Source organism: Eleutherodactylus coqui, chromosome 6 (genome assembly GCF_035609145.1).
Source record: "Eleutherodactylus coqui strain aEleCoq1 chromosome 6, aEleCoq1.hap1, whole genome shotgun sequence".
In the NCBI taxonomy this organism is placed as follows: Eukaryota; Metazoa; Chordata; class Amphibia; order Anura; family Eleutherodactylidae; genus Eleutherodactylus; species Eleutherodactylus coqui.
Window position 1 is genome coordinate 44,958,039 of NC_089842.1, and position 18,158 is coordinate 44,976,196.

At 47.5% G+C, this 18,158-nt stretch overlaps 1 protein-coding gene across 1 annotated transcript in view; it reads right to left on the minus strand.

Moving 5' to 3' along the window:
- LOC136633533 (uncharacterized) overlaps positions 1–18,158 on the minus strand; it is a 75,299-nt gene that overhangs the window by 24,025 nt on the left and 33,116 nt on the right. The window contains exons 11-12 of the mRNA XM_066609293.1: positions 5,460–5,630; positions 2,241–2,397 (exon numbers count right to left, since the gene is read on the minus strand). Of these exons, the coding sequence (XP_066465390.1) occupies positions 2,241–2,397; positions 5,460–5,630 (328 nt within the window). The remainder of the gene's footprint in view (positions 1–2,240; positions 2,398–5,459; positions 5,631–18,158) is intronic.

An 18,158-nucleotide genomic window follows, 5' to 3' on the forward strand; every position in this document is an offset into this window, starting at 1 on the left:
AGAAGCTATGCAGTCAGGTTCCAAACATGACTCGACCGCCTCTACCAAAACTACTGCTCCAGCACGTAGCAGCAGCCAATTCAGTTTGCAGAACATGATGGTAATTTTTTTAAATTCAATATGCTGACCTGACAATCATCATCATAACCAAAGAGATGTTCACTGCCACCACCTGAACAACCAGGTTCAATCTTACCTGGACTGTGCCCTTTATATGGCAGATACCCTGAGCCCAAACCCCATGGACTTCTGGGTCCGCAGATTGGAACATTGACAAGAACAGGCTGAGTTTTCCATGCATTTACTTCTTGTCCACCCTCCAGTGTAGCATCAGAGAGGTTATTCAGCATGGTAAGTGGCATCATCATCCCTAAGCGAGCAAAATTGTTCACCAAAAGCTTGGAAAATGAATCAAGCAGGGATTGGTGAGGATTTTAAAACCTATGTGTCTGATGTCATTGATTAGATCTGCCATTGCTGTAGTGGACTTGCTACTACCACCACCCTTGCTGTCAACTTGCTACTATCTCCATCCCACCACACCTGCAACCGTCCACCACCACCAGGCCTACAGAACCCCCGGTCACCTGTCCCGTCTATTGTTGAATACTGTGCTGCTGCTGATGCAGCTACTTCTACCCTCTACCACCCCTGCTGCTGCTACTCCCAGGCCTACACAAGTGCGGATCAACCAGATGACCCTAAGATAATTTTTTCAGCTTTTCATATTTCATCCTCACTTTCCCAGTGCAAAACTATTGCTACTCCCAAAAACGCACATTTTTGGACCACTTGGAAAAAAAATCAGTAACGTTTCCCGTTGCCACTGTGTATGTATAAGCATCGGCAATTATCTGTCACCAAAAAGGCCTACCTTTTGAATGTTTTTTTTATTTTTAAAAAGCATTAGTGCAGTGTGTTTTAAACAAGCTGTTAGTTACCAGCAGGTACCATCGTTTACCAATACTCATATATGTTGCTGCAACTTTGACATTAACTTTGGCTTAAAAACAGCTCAAAACTACTTAGATACACTTATAAGTTATCTGAAAATGTTATATAGAGCTTTTATGACTCTTACATAGCATTATACACCAGTTTTAGGTGCACTGGTGAAGTTCGGGTTCGGTTCAAACTAATTCGGGCAGGACAGATTTTTGCCGAAATTTTGTAAAATAAACGTTTGAAAAGTTCACTTATAGAGATGAGCGAGTATACTCGCTAAAGGCAATTGCTCGAGCGAGCACTGCCTTTAGGGAGTATCTCCCCCGCTCGAGACAGAAGGTTCGGGTGCCGGCGCGGGGGAGCGGTGAGTAGCGGCTGTCAGCAGGAGGGAGAGAGAGATCTCCCCTTCGTTCCGCCCCGCTCTCCCCCGCAGCTCCGTGCCCGCTGCCGGTACCCGAACCTTCCGTCTCGAGCGGGGGAGATACTCGCTAAAGGCAATGCTCGCTCGAGCAATTGCCTTTAGCGAGTATACTCGCTTATCTATATTCACTTATCTTTACTGAAAAGTCAACAACTAAAATGATGCGCTATCGTAGCTTGTATGTAAAGAGAAAATTGGGAGAATTCCTAGAGATCTGCGTTGTATGAAAAGTTAACCATCCAGACAAAATGATGATCTATGGTGTCATCTGGGTAAAGGTTCCAGGTTTGTAAGCACTCAGTAAAAGGAATGATGCATTGTCAGGGAGAGAGAGGGCGACCACAACCGATCCAGCCTCTATTGCCGATTTGTCACGGATCGACTACTTTGAGCATTCTGGCAAATTGTAGCTACCAATTGTCCCGGCAGAAACTTGATCGATCACTTTAGCGGGGTTGCAAGCACAAAGTCGTTAGAATATAGGTGGATTTGTACCCATCTTTCCCATGCATGCAGAATGAAAGCTCAAATCACGGCCAGTCGCAAAAGTGGCAACCCTAGACTGGGGAAGGGGGGGGGTCACTTTAAATCATAGCTGCTCACTAATCACAAGTGAAAATGTTATGTTCAAATCAAATACATAGTAGTGCAGGGGCTTTTTTTAGTCTGTATTATTTTGCTATGGACGTCTTGTAGAGGGAGTTCGAAAAGCCAACAAACCCCTCCTCTAGAGCAGTGTTTCTCAATGGAGCTTGGTCAAGTGTGATCTACCTCCTATATGTTCTGTTAAACACAATTTTGGCATTAGGTTGAGTCTCCCACTAGTACAGCAATCAATATAAGTAAGCAACAAGTAAAAAATAAAAGCACTTACCCCAAGGATCTCAGGTTCTCCTTGAAAAAATTTTACAAGGGGCTTGGGCAATTCAGCTATCTTTTGCTCTTCATGATTTTCCACAGGATGATTATTTTGTGGATTGCCATGCTGCAGAATAACTACACTTGGTATACTTGCATTGGTGGACATGATTCTGCCAGCAAAAAGTAAACAAATGTCAGAAACAGGAAAGTTTCTATTTGCCTTCGGCTGTCTGCAGACGGGTGGGTCTGATTCGGCGGTGAGAATTCTCGCCGCGGGACCCGACCTGAGCGCCTGCAAGGACCAGCGCGTACTCACCCGCGCCCGCCGGCTCCGGCTGTTTGATGTGCCGGCTTGCCTGCGCAGACTGGAGCCGGCGGCGGGTGAGTGACATTTCTGTGCGGGGCTCTGCGAGCCCCACACAGAAATGGAGCATGCCGCGATTTGTTTGCTGCGCGATATTTCGCGCGTCCATTTGCATAGGATTGCGTTTGTTAACGCAATCCTATGCAGGCTTTCAGCGGCGGAAATTCCGCGGAAAATCCCACCGCGGAATTTCCGCTCGTGTGCAGGCGGCTTTAATGTTAAATTTACCGATATTCACAAATTTTCTTGTTCACTTTGTTCTGCGGTGCTGCTCTGCATTACTATTGGGAACAGGAAGTGGTAACCATATCCAGATTCCTCAGTAGAGCTAAGAAGGCAAACTTCTCCTTTTTATTTCAATGTCAGTCTCAGATTAGGAAACAACCACCAGAACATATAATACATACATTTTGGGAGTGGTCTTCAGTTCTGAATCCTTATCTACAAAGGTCCATTTACTCGCTCAAAATTCGTTCAAACGATGGCATATGAGTGATAAAACGTTGCATGTAAACACTGCCATTGTTCGCTCTTCAGCTGAACGATGATTTTAAGGTAAGCTTATACGGGGCTATTTTTTTATATCTTTATTTTTTTTTTTCGCTGACCTTTTTACCTTTTTGTTTTATTTGGGGTAAAAAGCTAAAAAAAGATATATTTTTTTTAAATTTGTAGTTGTATTTTTTTTTAATTAGTATATTTACACTAAAATAAAGTATGAGAATGGGTTCCTCATTTTGTTTTGGACGTTTTGACATATAATATGTATAGTTTTATTTAACAGGGCTCACACGGGTACGGTTTTGGTTGGCGTTGGCTTTGGGTCATTTTCTTTTTTTTGTATATATTTTTATTTTATTCTGTAATTTTTTTTCTTATTTTTATAACTATTTTTTTACAATCTATGTCCCCCATGATGTCATATAAGACCTCTAGAGGTCATTCACATTGTCTTTTTTTCCCCACACTTTTCCACTGTAGTTCAGGCATCCATTGGAGTCTCAGTTACAGGGGAAAACATCCTCATGTAGTGACATCAATCACTAACGGAGCTGATCAGGACCCTAGCTGATCAGGAGGCACCCCGCGGTCACGTGATCACTGGGTCTCAGTGAAAGTAACACTTCCACTTTCATTTTTTACTACATAGTGCTCATTGAGTGCTATGTACCCAGAAAAGGGGAAGGCAGAAGGGGTTAAAAACGGCTTCTCCCTTCTCTTCTGGGTCCTCTGCTGTATCTCACAGTTGAGGACTCAACCTGCTCCTGCTTGATTGCAGGAGCAGAGGTTTTAATCCCGAGCTGTACATCTGCTATCAGATGGGATTAAAGCCCAGGACTTTCATTGACTTCATTCACCCCGCATTATGTGTGCAAACATTGTGGCCGTAATACGCAGCGTTTTATCGCCATGTGAGCGGGCGGTGAGCCAGCTATCACTGCGTAGTGTAGTAATTGTACACTGCGTGTGACAGTGTATCTCACGCACGCTGTCATGCGCGGTGTGACTAGTTTCTTTTTTTCTTTTATTTCCCGCTCTGTCTCATGGCAGCGTTGAGTACGTATTTAGATACATACAAAATCATTGTACATTCATTGACTCCATTCACCAGGATAGGTCCTGCCCTAAACTTTAGCATTATTGCGCAAGAATCCCACTAGTCAAAACAAAACTATTGAAATCAATATTTTCGTTTCATCATGTTTTGTGGCTGTGATTGTCATGGCTACAAAATCACGTTAGTCTATTTTAGGGCAGCATCACACTAGCGCAAGCTCTGCGCCTGCAATGCGCATCAAATGGAACCCGTTGACTTCAATGGGTTCCTTCACATGTCATTTTTCCTGTACATTTTGAGCACAGGAAAAAAAATGCAACTTGCTCTATTTTCGGGTGCAATTGCTCACTGAAGGCCTCCATCTGCACAAAATCGCGCATGAAATTGCATGATTTTGCAGGGCTAAACGATGCCACCTGGGTACACTAGTTCATCTGACTCGCCTACCGAGTCAGCTGACCTGCAAACTAAACAATGGCGCTGCTGTGACCACGCCAATATGAGCGGTTCGGGGAGCGCAATAAAGTACAGTAAAAAGCGCCAATCTATGTGCACCCTGCAGAGCGCATATATATGCCTCGTGATAGCAAGTGTATAGTCAATTAAGCCCTTGTGAGGTCGCCCTTAGCCTTAAAAAACATTGAAAATACGTTTGTAGGAATGAGCCCTTGGGTCTTCTGCAGACAGGCGTATTTGCGCAAAATGCAGAGAACAGAACCCATTGATTTCAATGGGATCTCCCACATTGTGCGTTTTTGCACATGGATTCTGCATGCATTAAAATATGTACAAAATGCTCTATTTTTGTGCACCACCCAATCCTCACTGGGAAATCAATAACACTGTGCACTAATTAGTATGCACAGCCTGTTAAATTGCGGTGCCGGTGTGTCCTGCGCCAATGTGAGCGGTCCCGGCAGCACAAAAAAGTAGAGTAAATTGCACCAATACGTGCGTGACAGCACTCCCTTTACTGCGCAATTACATCACGCGATTGAGAGCGTATCTATGCCTACGTTTATCTGCAGAAGCCCTTGAAGAGATTATAGAATGCAGGTTTACTTGCGGTCCTGTGTAATACGTAACAAAACATAACATCATGATCAGCTTTGGCAAAACACGGACTGCGTTCTGATGCATCCAATAAACGCAGCTCTGTACTTTTATATGAATTTTTTACACTTCCATAACATAAATCAGTCAACTCTCCTCTCAGGACTCCAAGGGTTAAAACACCCTTTAAAGTGCTAACATTTCCCCCCTCTACCATAACCTCCCTGACATGTAGGTCTGCCCACTGTACACGGTACCTGATCTTGTAGTTCCTCCAGAGTTCTGAAGCCCAGACCTCACTGTGATAATTCCTGTCTGACTTGTGGTCATGTGACTCTTCCCCCAGAAAGGAATCCGTGACGTTTCTCTGAGGGACGAGAAACAGTTGTTTGTTATTTAAATCCTCTTGGATCCATTTATTTCCATATTCAGTGAATGTTCATTTCCAAGAGGAAACCTCCAGACCCCGATCCAGCATCTGTCGTGCTCAAAAAAAGACAAAAAGAAATTGTTGAAAAGAAACTATTTCTACTCTTTCCTTAAAGGGATATATCCCCAATTTTTTTTGTATTAGTTAAAACCAGATAGAGAACCATGGATCCCACAACGCCAACACAGGTTTGAATCGGAAATCTTGTATGCACATAACTATGACTTGAACCACCTGGTCAGTAGTTGGTAATGATATTCCAGAAATCTAACACAGCTGGAAACACCACGTGAGCTACATAGTTTGATTGAACAGCTGATAGTTTGATATTCAGTTCCCTCTCCCATGACTGGATGTAAGCAGGTGTGATAAATTTACGTTTGCGTTGTGCAATGTTTCTGCTAAAGTTCCATTTAGACAGGGGGTGCGTTGAGGGAAATGCATCTACAAAAATGTCAAATACTTTGGACAGATGTATGAGTTGAAGTGGATGAAGAGGCAGGAACGACAGTTGGGTAAGTATCTGTTACAGTACCAGGGAGCAGGCAGGATGTGTAGTCAGAATGTAGCCAGGGGTCAGTCAGTAACGGGTAACAGCAATTACCAATTACTAAACTAGGCAGCAAGCACAATAATCACGTAAAGAGGAAGTGGAAGGGCCAGGCTTTTATAACATATCCAATCAGGAACAGAGCAGAGTTAAGACAGGGACTGGATTACAGGAGCTGGGAGCAAGGCTTAGGTCATGCAGGGGAGCTGTCCAAAGGGCTGATGGCTCAGTAGGTAGAGCTGCCGCCTGGAGTACAGGAGCTCCTGGGTTCAAGTCCTGACAAATGGTGAGGGATGTGGTGCTAGATCCTTCCCCAGAGAATCCCAAACCCCACAAGCCCCATGTAGTAGGGACTCAAAGGATGGTTTAGCATAAGTTTTGATGGGGGGCAGCCAAATAGCCTCAAGGAAGTCTGACCCATATGAGACCTGTGCTAGTGCTATAGTTTTTGGAGGGCTTCTTTAGCTCTAGCCACCTATTAAGTTGTATTGTTTTATAATAGAAATACATATGAGATAGATTCAATCTTCCATCTTCCTTCATCTTTATCAACAAGCGATGTGTGATGCGCTGTGTTTTGGATTTCCATACAAATCCAGAAAGGAGAAAAGGGAGTGATTGGATTTAAAGAATGACATTCGAAGATAAATATGGAACATTTGTAGTTTGTATAGGATTTTTGGAACTATATATGTTTATAGGAGGTTTTTACGTCCAAATTAAGAGAGGACCGGAAGGTCGTAGGAACGAAGTAGGGAGTCTACCTTAGTAAGCAAGGGGGTAAAACTTTTGTTGTATAGATTGTTGAAGTTTTTTTGTAATGAAGGCCCCTAAATATTCAATGTGGGAGTTAGTCCAGTGATATTGTGAGGATGCCTGTATGGCATCCGCTCTTGCACATGGCAGTGCTATGCTTAAAACTGTAGATTTGGATCTTTCTCCTCTTTATGAATAAGCATGATGTGTGCTTAGTTGTGCTTGTTTGGGCAACGGCGCTACTTCCCGACGAGCATTAAAGGAGAGGGCTAAGTTTTGAAATTTTTTGTAGCCGGCTAAGACTATCTTTGAGTCTGGGCTTTAACAGAGTGGAAAACTATTGAGGACCAAGGTAACTTCCTCCTTGGGGACCGGGGTGTTACCATGTGGCCAGTCAGGGCCCCGGGTGGCAGTGGCGTGGCTCTGGGATGGTGTTGCGCCCACGTTCAGGTCGGCAAGCGGCAGCTCCGTGCTCCGGTGTGCAGACGCGGCATGTGGCATGCGCACGTGCCTGCTATGAGAGGCGTGTGCGCTCTATCTCTGTGAGTTATAACGGCTGGCTGGGAGCTCCTTCCAGCCGACTTGATTGGTCTCCGCCCAAGGGGCGTAGACTCCTGAATATAGTCTGGTAGCTGCCGATAGCAATTGCCAGTTATTGGTTCCATTTCCTGTGTGCCTGATTTCGGTCCTGCTCCAGTGGAAGTTACCTTGTCTCGATAGAGCTCTGCCTGTGTTCTGTGGTTTTCCTGTTGTGTTGCTTTATTCCATCTGCCTAGCCTGTCCGTACAAGTAAGTTGTCATCCGCATAGTTATGCCGTTTCCTTCCTGTTCTGCCACTAGGCAGCGTAGGGTCAGTGTTGGCAGCCTGGACCTGTCCACCTTTGGGGCTACCTCCAGGAAGGGACATTGGCATGGGTGAGGGTCAGGGAGTACCACGCAGTGCGTACCTGTGCACACTACTAGTATTGTAACACAATAACGGGCCCAAAAATATTTTCCTGCAGTTTCTTGTGGTGGGATTCATGGTGTGAATGGAGTCCTACAATACGATTACCGGTCAGTTTCGTGACTTGGCCAGGATGGTTCAGGACCTGTCAAGGAGTCTCAGCCATCATGAGCAGTGGTTGGTTGTGCCCGCTGATCCAGTACCTGAACCGAAATGCCCATTATCTGAGGTGTTCTTGCGGACCAGAAAATTTTTTTGTCTTCCGGGAGGTTTGTAAGTTGTTTTTTCGCTTGCAGCCTCGTTCCTCTGGGTCCGAGCCCCAATGGGTGGGGATTGTTATGTCTTTGCTCAGAGAAGGGCCTCAGTCATGGGCCTATTCGTTACCAGCTGATTCTGCTTGTCTGCAGTCGGTAGATCATTTTTTCATTGAGCTCGGGAATATTTTTGATGAACCCGATCATGCAGGTTACGCAGTCAGTAAGTTGTTGGCCCTATGCCAGGAGTGCGAGTCGGCAGAAGAATATTGGTCTAGTTTCAGCCAGTATTCAGGTGAATCTGCATGAAACGACTGTGCGCTCAAAGATTTATTTTTGGTAGGTCTGTCTGACGCAGTAAAAGATCTATTACTGTCCCATCCATCACCTTCTACTTTGAATCAGGCTATGGAATTGACAGTCAGAGCTGATCGTAGACTCAAGTCTAGAAGGGAAACTAAGCTAGAGTACCGTCAAGAACGTGGTGCTAAGTCTCTGGCGACTTCTACAGCCTATACCCCATTGTCAATCCTCGGAGCTGATGGTATGGAAGTGGACCGGTTGAGTCCTGTAGAGCAGAGGTGGTTCCGGGCTTCAAACCAACTCTGTTTCTACTGCTGCAAGGCTGGTCATCGCATCGCGTCCTGCCAGGAAAGGCAGCCACGGAAGCAGCAGGAAAACTTCATTTCCTAGGTGACTGTTGGGAGGGTCATCTAGGAGGTCAGGTACTCCCTAAATTTTTGGTGCCTTAGGGCGCCCACCCACTGGCGATTTTTTTCCCTGCGAAATTCGCAGCATTTTTTTCTCTGCAGGGGTCTATGGGACTTGTAATGTTAAAATCGCGATCGCGCAAAATCGCAATTTACCGCGAAATCGCGATTTTGCGCGATCGCGATTTTAACATTACAAGTCCCATAGACCCCTGCAGAGAAAAAAATGCTGCGAATTTCGCAGGGAAAAAAAATCGCCAGTGGGTGGGCGCCCTTATAGTGTGTCTTACAAGGCTTTTCACAGGGTGGGACAGGCATTTATTGATTCTGGGTCGGCCGCGAACCTTATCCATTTGCAGTTCGTAAGACAACTGTTATCCAGTTTTACCATGTTAGGTTTGCCGATCCACTTTACCAGTATCAATGCATCCCCTCTGTCCTCTGGGGTAGTGCATTGGAGGACCCCCAGAACTTCGGTTCATGGTGGGCACATTACATTCAGAGGTTATTTCATTCCTGGTCATGGAGAAGATATCTGTGGATATTGTTCTGTGATTGCCGTGGCTAAGGACGCACAATCCTCAGTTCGATTGGACTACTCTGGAGCTAGTTCAGTGGGGAGAGTTCTGTCAGGATCATCTAGCGCCTGTTACATTGTGCTCCACCGATACTATTAGTATTCCAGACTATTTACAGGATTTTCAAGATGTGTTCTGTAATAAGCTTTCTAAGGGTATTACCCCCACACCGCGAATGGGATTGTAGGATTGATCTTGTCCTTGATAGTCCCATCACTAAGGGGGCCATATTTAATCTGTTGGGTCGGGAGCATGAGGTTCTTAAATCCTATATTTCAGAGGCTTTAGCCAAGGAACATATCAGACCATTAAAGTCACCAGCTAGAGCAGGCCTATTTTTTTGTTGAAAAGAAAGATGGGTCTTTGCGGCCTTGTGTTGACTATCGGGCTTGAAACAAGATCACCTTAAAGAGTCAGTGCTCGCTCCTTCTGATGATCTGTTGAATCTGGTGGTGGGAGCATGCTGGTTCTCTAAGCTTGATCTTTGGGGGGCTTATAATCTTATACGGATTAAGTCTGGTGACGAGTGGAAGACCAAGTTCAACACCCCATTGGGGCACTTCGAGTGTCTGGTTACGCCCTTCGGGTTATGCAACGCCCCTGCGGTTTTTCAGGGGTTTATGAACGCGGTCTTCCATGATTATCTAGGGGTTTTTATGGTTGTCTATTTGGACGACATTTTGGTGTACTCGTCGGATTAGGACACGCATGTTAGACATCTTCATCTAGTGTTAGAGCGGCTACGGGAGTTCCAATTGTATGTTAAATTGGAGAAGTGCTCATTGGGAGTCAAACGCGTGTCATTCCTTGGGTATATCATTACTCCAACTGATATGTGTATGGAGTCAGACACGGTTGCAGCAATCACACAATGGGCTAAATCAGAAAATTTTAAGGCTCTTCCCCGCTTTCTTGGGTTTGCCAACTTTTACAGAAAATTTATCAGAAATTTTTCAGTGATTGCACAACCGCTGACTGATCTCACTAAAAAAGGAGCGGACGTGACATCGTTGTCTTCGGAAGCTTCAGAGCCATTAGAGCAACTTAAGAGGGCTTTTTTTTTCTTCACTGCGCCGGTGCTTGCTCAGCCGGACCCTCAGAAGCCTTTTTTCATGGAGATAGACGCTTCTGAGGCTGGGGTGGGTGCAGTTCTCTCCCAGGAATTGGTGGGCCATTCAGGGTATAATCCGTGTGCTTTCTTTTCCCGTAAATTCAGTAGCGCCGAGCGCAACTACGATGTTGGGAACAGGGAGCTGTTGGAAATAAAATGGGCATTTGAGGAATGGCGTCATCTTCTGGAGAGGGCTCGACACCAGGTGACAGTCTTCACCGATCACAAAAACTTATTGTATCTTGAGAATGCTAAGCATCTCAATGCATGGCAAACCAGGTGGGCGCTTTTCTTCTCGAGATTCAATTTTACAGTCACGTACCTGCTGGGAGATAAAAATGTGAAAGCTGACATCCTCTCACACAGTTTCGGGACTCCTGAGGTTAAGGACCCTTCTCCGGAAGTCATCCCTCTGCCGGGTGTTGTGGTGGCAGCCCTGACACGGAACCTTCCGGCTGAGCTTCAGGAATATCAACAAGAAACTGCGGAGGGGGTTCCGGCAGGGAAGTTATTTGTACCAATGTCCCTGCAGTTGCTGGTTCTGGAAGAGTCTCATTCCTCCGTTTTTGCAGGGCATCCGGGGGGTCCAGGGGACTCTTGAGCTATGTTCTCGATTCTACTGGTGGCCCGGCATGGCACGGGAGGTCCCGGAGTTTGTAAATCGGTGTTCAGTTTGTGCATGTGGTAAGAGTCGCTGTAAGAGCCCTGAAGGACCGTTAATAACATTGTCAGTACCTGGTAGTCCATGGTCGCACGTGTCCATGGATTTTGTCACTGACCTGCCTCTGTCACAAGGCTGTTCCACCATTTTAGTAGTTGCTGACAGGTTCTCGAAAAGGGCCCATTTTGTTGCTTTGGAAAAATTACCGTCTGCCACTGAATTAGTGAAGATTTTCATTAGAGAGATTATAAGATTGCACGGAATACGGTCAATATTGTTTCGGATCGGGGTGTGCAATTCGTGGCCCAATTTTGGAGGGCCTTCTGTAAAAACTTGGGAACATCTCTGTCTTCCTCATCATCGTTTCATCTGCAGACGATTGGGCAAATGGAACATAAAAATCAAGACCTAGTACAATACTTGCGTCTTTTTGTGGGCAAGAGGGTCAGTTGGTGGGTAGAGTTTTTACCTTTGGTCGAATTTGCCATAAATAATCGAATCAGTTCTGCAACGGGGGTGTCACCTTTCTTCTGTGTGTTCGGTCGGCATCCCCGATTCCTGACTTTCATTCCAGTAACTACAGTTTGTCCCGCTGTTGATGTTGTTACTAGTGAGTTGCGGGAGGTCTGAAATTTGGTGCACAAGAATCTGGAGGAAGCAAGTGGTATGGAACTACGTAGTTGTAAAAGGTCCACTGTGTCGGAGCCATTTGAAGTTGGTCAGAAGGTTTATCTGTCCACAAAGAATTTAAAATTGAAACTCCCATCAGCAAAGCTGGCGCCGCGTTTTATCGGTCCCTTTGCCATAACGCGAGTCATTAATCCTCTAGCTTATGAGTTGGATTTACTGAGTTCTTGGAGAGTGCATAGGGCGTTTCCTAAATCCCGTTTGAAGCTGTTTATCCCTCCATTTTAAATTCGCACATAAAATGCGCTATCCTCTGCTGCGGCTGTTACAACTGCAGCAGGGGATTCCTTGGATGTGAAACCCCTGGATGCTGTTACATCCAGGGGTTTCACCTTGTTGTCAGTGAGGCTGTAGCGCCCGCCCCTTCGAAAACATAGGGAATACATCACGCTCTCCTGTGACAGCTGTAACAGCTATGGCAAGGGATTCCTTCATGCCCGCGGGGACCGCGGAGATGAAGCGATCCCTTGCCACAGCTGTCACAGAGGACCACGACGCTATCCCATTGCTTTCAATGGGGCTGGCGCTGCTGCTGCCCCACTGAAAGAAACGGGATGAAGGCAACCCCTGCAGCGATGTTTTCAGGGGTGGGGGAAGGCCTTGAAATATAAGCCCTACCCAGAAAATCATCCCTAACTACTATAAAAAAAAAAAAAAAAAAGAATTGCCAGAGCTGGAGACCTCAGGGGTTATAGGAGAGAGGCAGGCATGACAGGGTTAATGGGGAGGGAAGGAGTTAATAGGTGAAAGGAATGCTAGGAGGAGAAAGGGGGGTTAGTGTAGGAAAAAGAAACAGCGCGAAAGAGGAGAGGAGGAGCTATTATAGTACGAGAGGGGAGAAGAAGCAGAAAGAGACAGAAGAGCTAAGAAAGAATGAAGAACAGGAGCAGAAAAAGCAGTGAGCGGTAGAAGAGTGAAGACCAGGTGAAGAAGAAGCAGCGAGTGCAGTGGGGAGAAGTGGCGGAGTGCAGCCAGGTGAAGAACAGAAGAGCCCGAAGAGGATATACCATGGGAGAAGCATGGAGACCATCCTTGAGAGGATCTGGGCAGCGGCGGTTGAGAGGGGCCTGGACTGGCTTGAGAGGCTATCGGGGGAGGCCCTGAAAAAAGCAGAGCCGGCCCCGACTGCAGCGGTGGCGGGATCGTCAGCAGGAGTGAAGAGCGAGCGGAGGACCCGGAGGGCATGTGTGCTGGTAAGACTGAGTCCTGAGCATGCGCCCTCGCGCTGGCGCTGCGCACGGAGTCTGTCCCTTCCACTTAGTGCCCCCCAGATAACACCTTCTGATGGTGGGAACAGGCTGGGGAAGACTACCGCTCAGCGGCACAGCTTCCGGTGCTGAGAGGGGCGCAGGGCCTAGTGCCGGACTGATGGCAGAAAGCAGATATGGGGCAGGGGGCTGCGCACCTGGAGAGGCACCTGTCGGGGTGCAGCCCCACTGCAGCATCAGGCCTGGACAAGCGGAGGAGGGAGCAGAAGATGGATGCAGTCGGAGTCCCTGCGGTGCAGAGGCGGCCACTCATGGGTTGGCACCAGGAAGATTAAGGGCAGCTGTGGTCTCCGTGGAGCAGTCACAGTCAGGGCTGCCATTGCTGAGGAGCGGCAGCGGCTAAGATGTGAGGAAGGGTGTTGGTGTTACCAGGGGGGGGGGGTGTTAGAGGCAAGTCGTTCGACGATGGTGGCGGTGCAGATGGAGAAAGATGGGGAGGGCATTCGCCTTGATGACAGAGTGAAAGGCAAAGTCTATGTATGTTTCGAGGGGCCCCTGGGGGCCCACTTGAAGAAGGAGGTTAGGGAGAAGATATGGAGAGATGAATATGTGGAGCTATTCTCCCTGCTCCCCCTGTAGAAATTTAATCTTGATAAGGGGAAGAGAACTGAGTTTAAGAAGGACGAGGAAGAAAAGTGTAGGTGGTGTCTCATTCCACAGACATTCGCAAATTGGCTCCAAGCATTTGCCATCTTGGCGAGCGTAATTGGGGAAAAAGCTCCGGAAAATTATTCTTTTTAGTCTTTTTTTTATCTGCACTCAATAGGTAAAGCTTATCGGGTATATGGGGGGCAGACCTGGCTGCGCTACGATGAGCAGTTCAGGCAGCGGAAAGTGGTGCGCCCATCGATCATATGGCATCACAAAGATATTGGCTTGTGGCTGAGGGTAATAGCCCCTGTGCGGTTTGGGCAGCTCTTTCAGGGAGGTGCCGCATCTTCTGACTCGGCCTCCACTTCAGCAGTGGGCCAAGGGGGACAGGCAGGTGGGAATAGACCCAGCTTTTGTTGGCAATTCAATGAAAGCCAATGCAAGTTCGGAGCGACATGCAAATTGAAGCATGCCTGCTCCCATTATAGTGCAGGGTCGCATGGAGCAGCCAAGTGCTTCAAGAAAGGGAAAGCGACAGGCGGTTTTTCAAAAAGGAATGACCCCAGTGAGGCTGGAAGAGATGGTGCCATTTCTAAATAGGTACCAGGATAGGGAGAAGGCGGAGTTACTGTTTAAGCGTTTTAGGGATGGTTTTATCATCCCACCCCCTGTTCATGGGGTCCCCTTTTCAACTAAGAACTTGCGTTCAGCACTGGATTTTCCGGACGTTCTAACTGAGAAACTCTGGAAGGAGGTTAGTTTGGGCCCCATGGCTGGGCCGTTTACAGAGCATCCAGTGCAGGATTTTGTGGTGTCACCACTTGGGGTGGTTCCGAAGAAGGAACCGAACAAATTTCGGTTGATACACCACCTATCCTACCCAAATGGGTCATATGTAAATGACGGTATAGACCCTGACCTCTGCTCAGCGGTGTATGCATCATTTGACGCGGCTGTCCGCTGGAAGAGGAGATACGGAAGGAGAGTGCTATTGGCAAAGGCCGATATTGAATCGGCTTTTCGCCTATTGCCGGTAGCATCAGAGGGCATTAGGTTGTTGGGGTGTTTTGGAGATGGGAGTTATTTTGCAGACCGTTGTTTGCCCATGGGATGTTCCATCTCATGTGCTTACTTTGAAGCATTCAGTTAATTTTTAGAGTGGGTAGTGAGGAATACCGTGGCAGTTCAGTCGGTTATCCACTACCTGGATGACTTTTTGTGAGTGGGGCCTGGGGGGTCGCCAGTCTGTGCGACCTTGCTAGGAACGTTGCAATGGTTGGCTGGGCATTTTGGGGCCCCTGAAAAAACGGAGGGGCCCGCAACGAGTTTTTTGGGCATCACCATTGACACTGAGGCAAGGATGACTTGGCGGTGTGGGACACCTTTTTAAACAAGTACAACAGCAGATCAGTAATGATGGCGGAGGTCAGCGAAAACGTTGATTGGGAGCTATACACCGACACGGCGGGAAGTGACGGTTTTGGTTCTTATTTTCAGGGAAGATGGTACAGGGGCAGTGGTCGGAGCGATGGAAACAAGAGGGCCTAGTGCGAAACTTGGTGCTATTGGCACTATTTTCGATAGTAGTGGCTATTGCGCTATGGGGGGTTCACTTTCGGGACCGAAAAGTGTGATTTCATTGTGACAACATGGGAGTGGTGCAGGTCATTAACAGTTTGTCAGCCTCATCTTCCCCCGGTTTTGAACTTGCTGCGCCATTTGGCTTTGGAGGCACTGTCCTTGAATATTTGGGTAGTAGCAGTGCACGTTCCAGGGGTTGAAAATTGAATTGCGGATGCTCTCTTGGTTTCAGTGGGAGCAGTTCAGGAAGTTGGCGCCAAGTGCAGAGGAAGAGGGGAGGAAGTGGCCGGATCAGCTCTGGAACGTGGTAAGCGAACACTGGGGGACCTGATTGAGCAGTCACTGGCTTGGGGGACGAGGGTGGCATATTGCACAGCATCACGAGAGTGGGAGGACTGGGTTAGGCACTGCGGGGGGGGGGGGCTGTTTAAAGGAGGATAGAGTAGGGGTGTTGTTGAGTTGGTTGGGTTAGACTGCGGGAGAGGATTGGTCAGCTGCGCGGATCAACCGGTTTATGGCTGGTGTGGTTTTCAGTTGTAAGCTGAGGGGTGTTGCGGACGTGACCAAAAACTTTCTAGTGAGACGCACGTTAAAGGGTTTCAGAAGGGGTAGAGGGAGGTTGGACACGAGAAAGCTGGTGTCCATTAGTATTTTGGAAAGGCTGGGAGGGGCAGTTGACGAGATCTGCAGCGATAGTTTTGAACGTTTGCTTTTTAAAGCAGCTTTTTCGTTAGCGTTTTTGGGGCTTTGCGGGTAGGGGAGTAGTTTCGCCGAGCAAGTCTACAGGGGGTTGGGGGCATTGCACATGCAAGACGTGAGGTTCGTAGAGGGGAGATTGGAAGTTTTTATTCGCCGATCCAAGATGGATCAAGAGGGGCGAGGTCAAGTGATCCGGATCAGGAGGTATCGGGGGCCAAGATGTGCCCACTGAGATCTTGGGAGAACTATGGCCAGGTGCTAGGCACAGGTGCAGGGCCTTTTTTGCATCACGCAGACGGGTGGTTTTTATTGCATTTTCAATTTAATGGCGGTGTTTAAAAAGTGTAGGAGGCCGCAGGGTTGGACAGTTCGCTTCACATTCTTTCAGGGTGGGGGCAGCGATGGAGGCTTTGGTGCATGGTATGGAGGAGTAGGTGGTTAAGAGGATAGGTCGTTGGGATTCGGGGCGTTATAAGTCGTATGTGCGGCCTTATTTGCTTTAGATGATGGGCGGCAGTCATTTGGGGTTAATTTTTAGGGGAGTACTAAATTGTGGTTTTGTTTTACAGGTCGTCGCCCTGTGTTAATCTGGATTTTGGGTTATTCGTATGCGTTTTGGGGAGCTGAACGGGTGCAGGTGAGGCCAAAAGGGAGACAGTTGAGGTTGTCACGGAGTGAGGCCATAGTTAGGTGGATGGGCATTAAGGGGATGTCCTGGTGTAGGGTGTGAGAAGTGGAGAGAGGGGTTAGTTTGGACAGAGTAGTGGTCCTTCATGCTGCGGGAAATGATTTGGGGGAGCAGACATTTAGAGATCTTTCAAGGGACATAAGGTATGACATCCTTAGGTGGCTAGCGTCATAGCCGCAAGTAGTCATAGTCTGGTCGGAGATAGTCCCTAGGAAAGGGTGGAGGGGGGTGCGTTCGGTGAAGGGTTTGAATAAAGCATGGATTAAGCTAAATAGGAAGGTGTTGTGATTTGTGGGGCAGAATGGGGAAGTTGCGGTTGGACATATAGACTTGCAGGCTGGTACTGGGAATTATTGGAGATCGGACGGGGTTCACCTGAACGAAATAGGTACGGATCTGTGTTTGGAAGGAGTACAGGAGGTAATTGATCATGCTTTGGTGTTGTGGCGGGCTGCGCAGGCTTGAGGGGTCAAGCCGTGCTAGCTGTGGTAGGGGGGAAGGGTCCTTGGAGTCAGCTGAAAAGGATAGTGGAGGGGAAGCATGGGCTGGATAGCTATCTTCCCCATTTAATGGTTTAACACGAGGACTGTCACCTCTGGTCTTAGCAGGGCGGTGCCCTGCAAGGATAGTGGGAGTGGTTAGCCAGGTTATGGCTAGCCGGCCTCGGGGTCGGGAGGCGGCGTCTAGAGGCTAAGTGCTGTGTGGTGGGTCCCCGAGTCTGTCGGCTTGCAGCGGGTGCATGGATAGGGAAATAGTGTTGCCCGATTTAGTTAATATGCGACGGGTGACAGGTACAGCTATTTCCCATTTTTGTCTGGTGAGGCAACAGAAGGTTTTCGGGGCTCCAATGATCTCTCCCCAGGGTTTTTGTTCTACAGGGTAAAAAAAGTTATAAATGTTATGTTTTGTTAATAAACATGGCTGTTCTGGCCAAATTTAATTCAAAGTATGGTGTCCGCAGTTATTTCAGGTAAAGTCTCACAGTGGAGACGACTTTTTTATACCTGGGTCAAATAACTAAGCTAGAAGCGCTGTATGGTTCTTCTACCTGTCTGGTGGGTTCAATTTTTTTTACAGCGATTATTTTTGGAGTAGGGCTTACATTTCAAGCCACCCTCCCCCCCCCCCCAAAAAAAAAAAAATATTTTAAAAAATCAGCGCTGCAGTGGTTGCCTTCATCCCATTGCTTTCAGGGATAGTTCAGCCATAGTTGTCACAGATGTGACAGGGGAGCGCGATGTATTTTTTCAATAGGGCCGGTGCTGCTGCTGGCCATATTGACGGTAAGGTGAAGCCCCTGGTTGTGATAGTTTGGTTCTACATCCAAAGAATCCCCTGCTGCAGTTGTCACAGCCGCAGCAGGGAATAGCGATCCTCTCCCATTTGCTTTCAATGGGACCGCACTATATGTGTGAATTTGAGGATCGTGTGTGAATTGCGAGATGC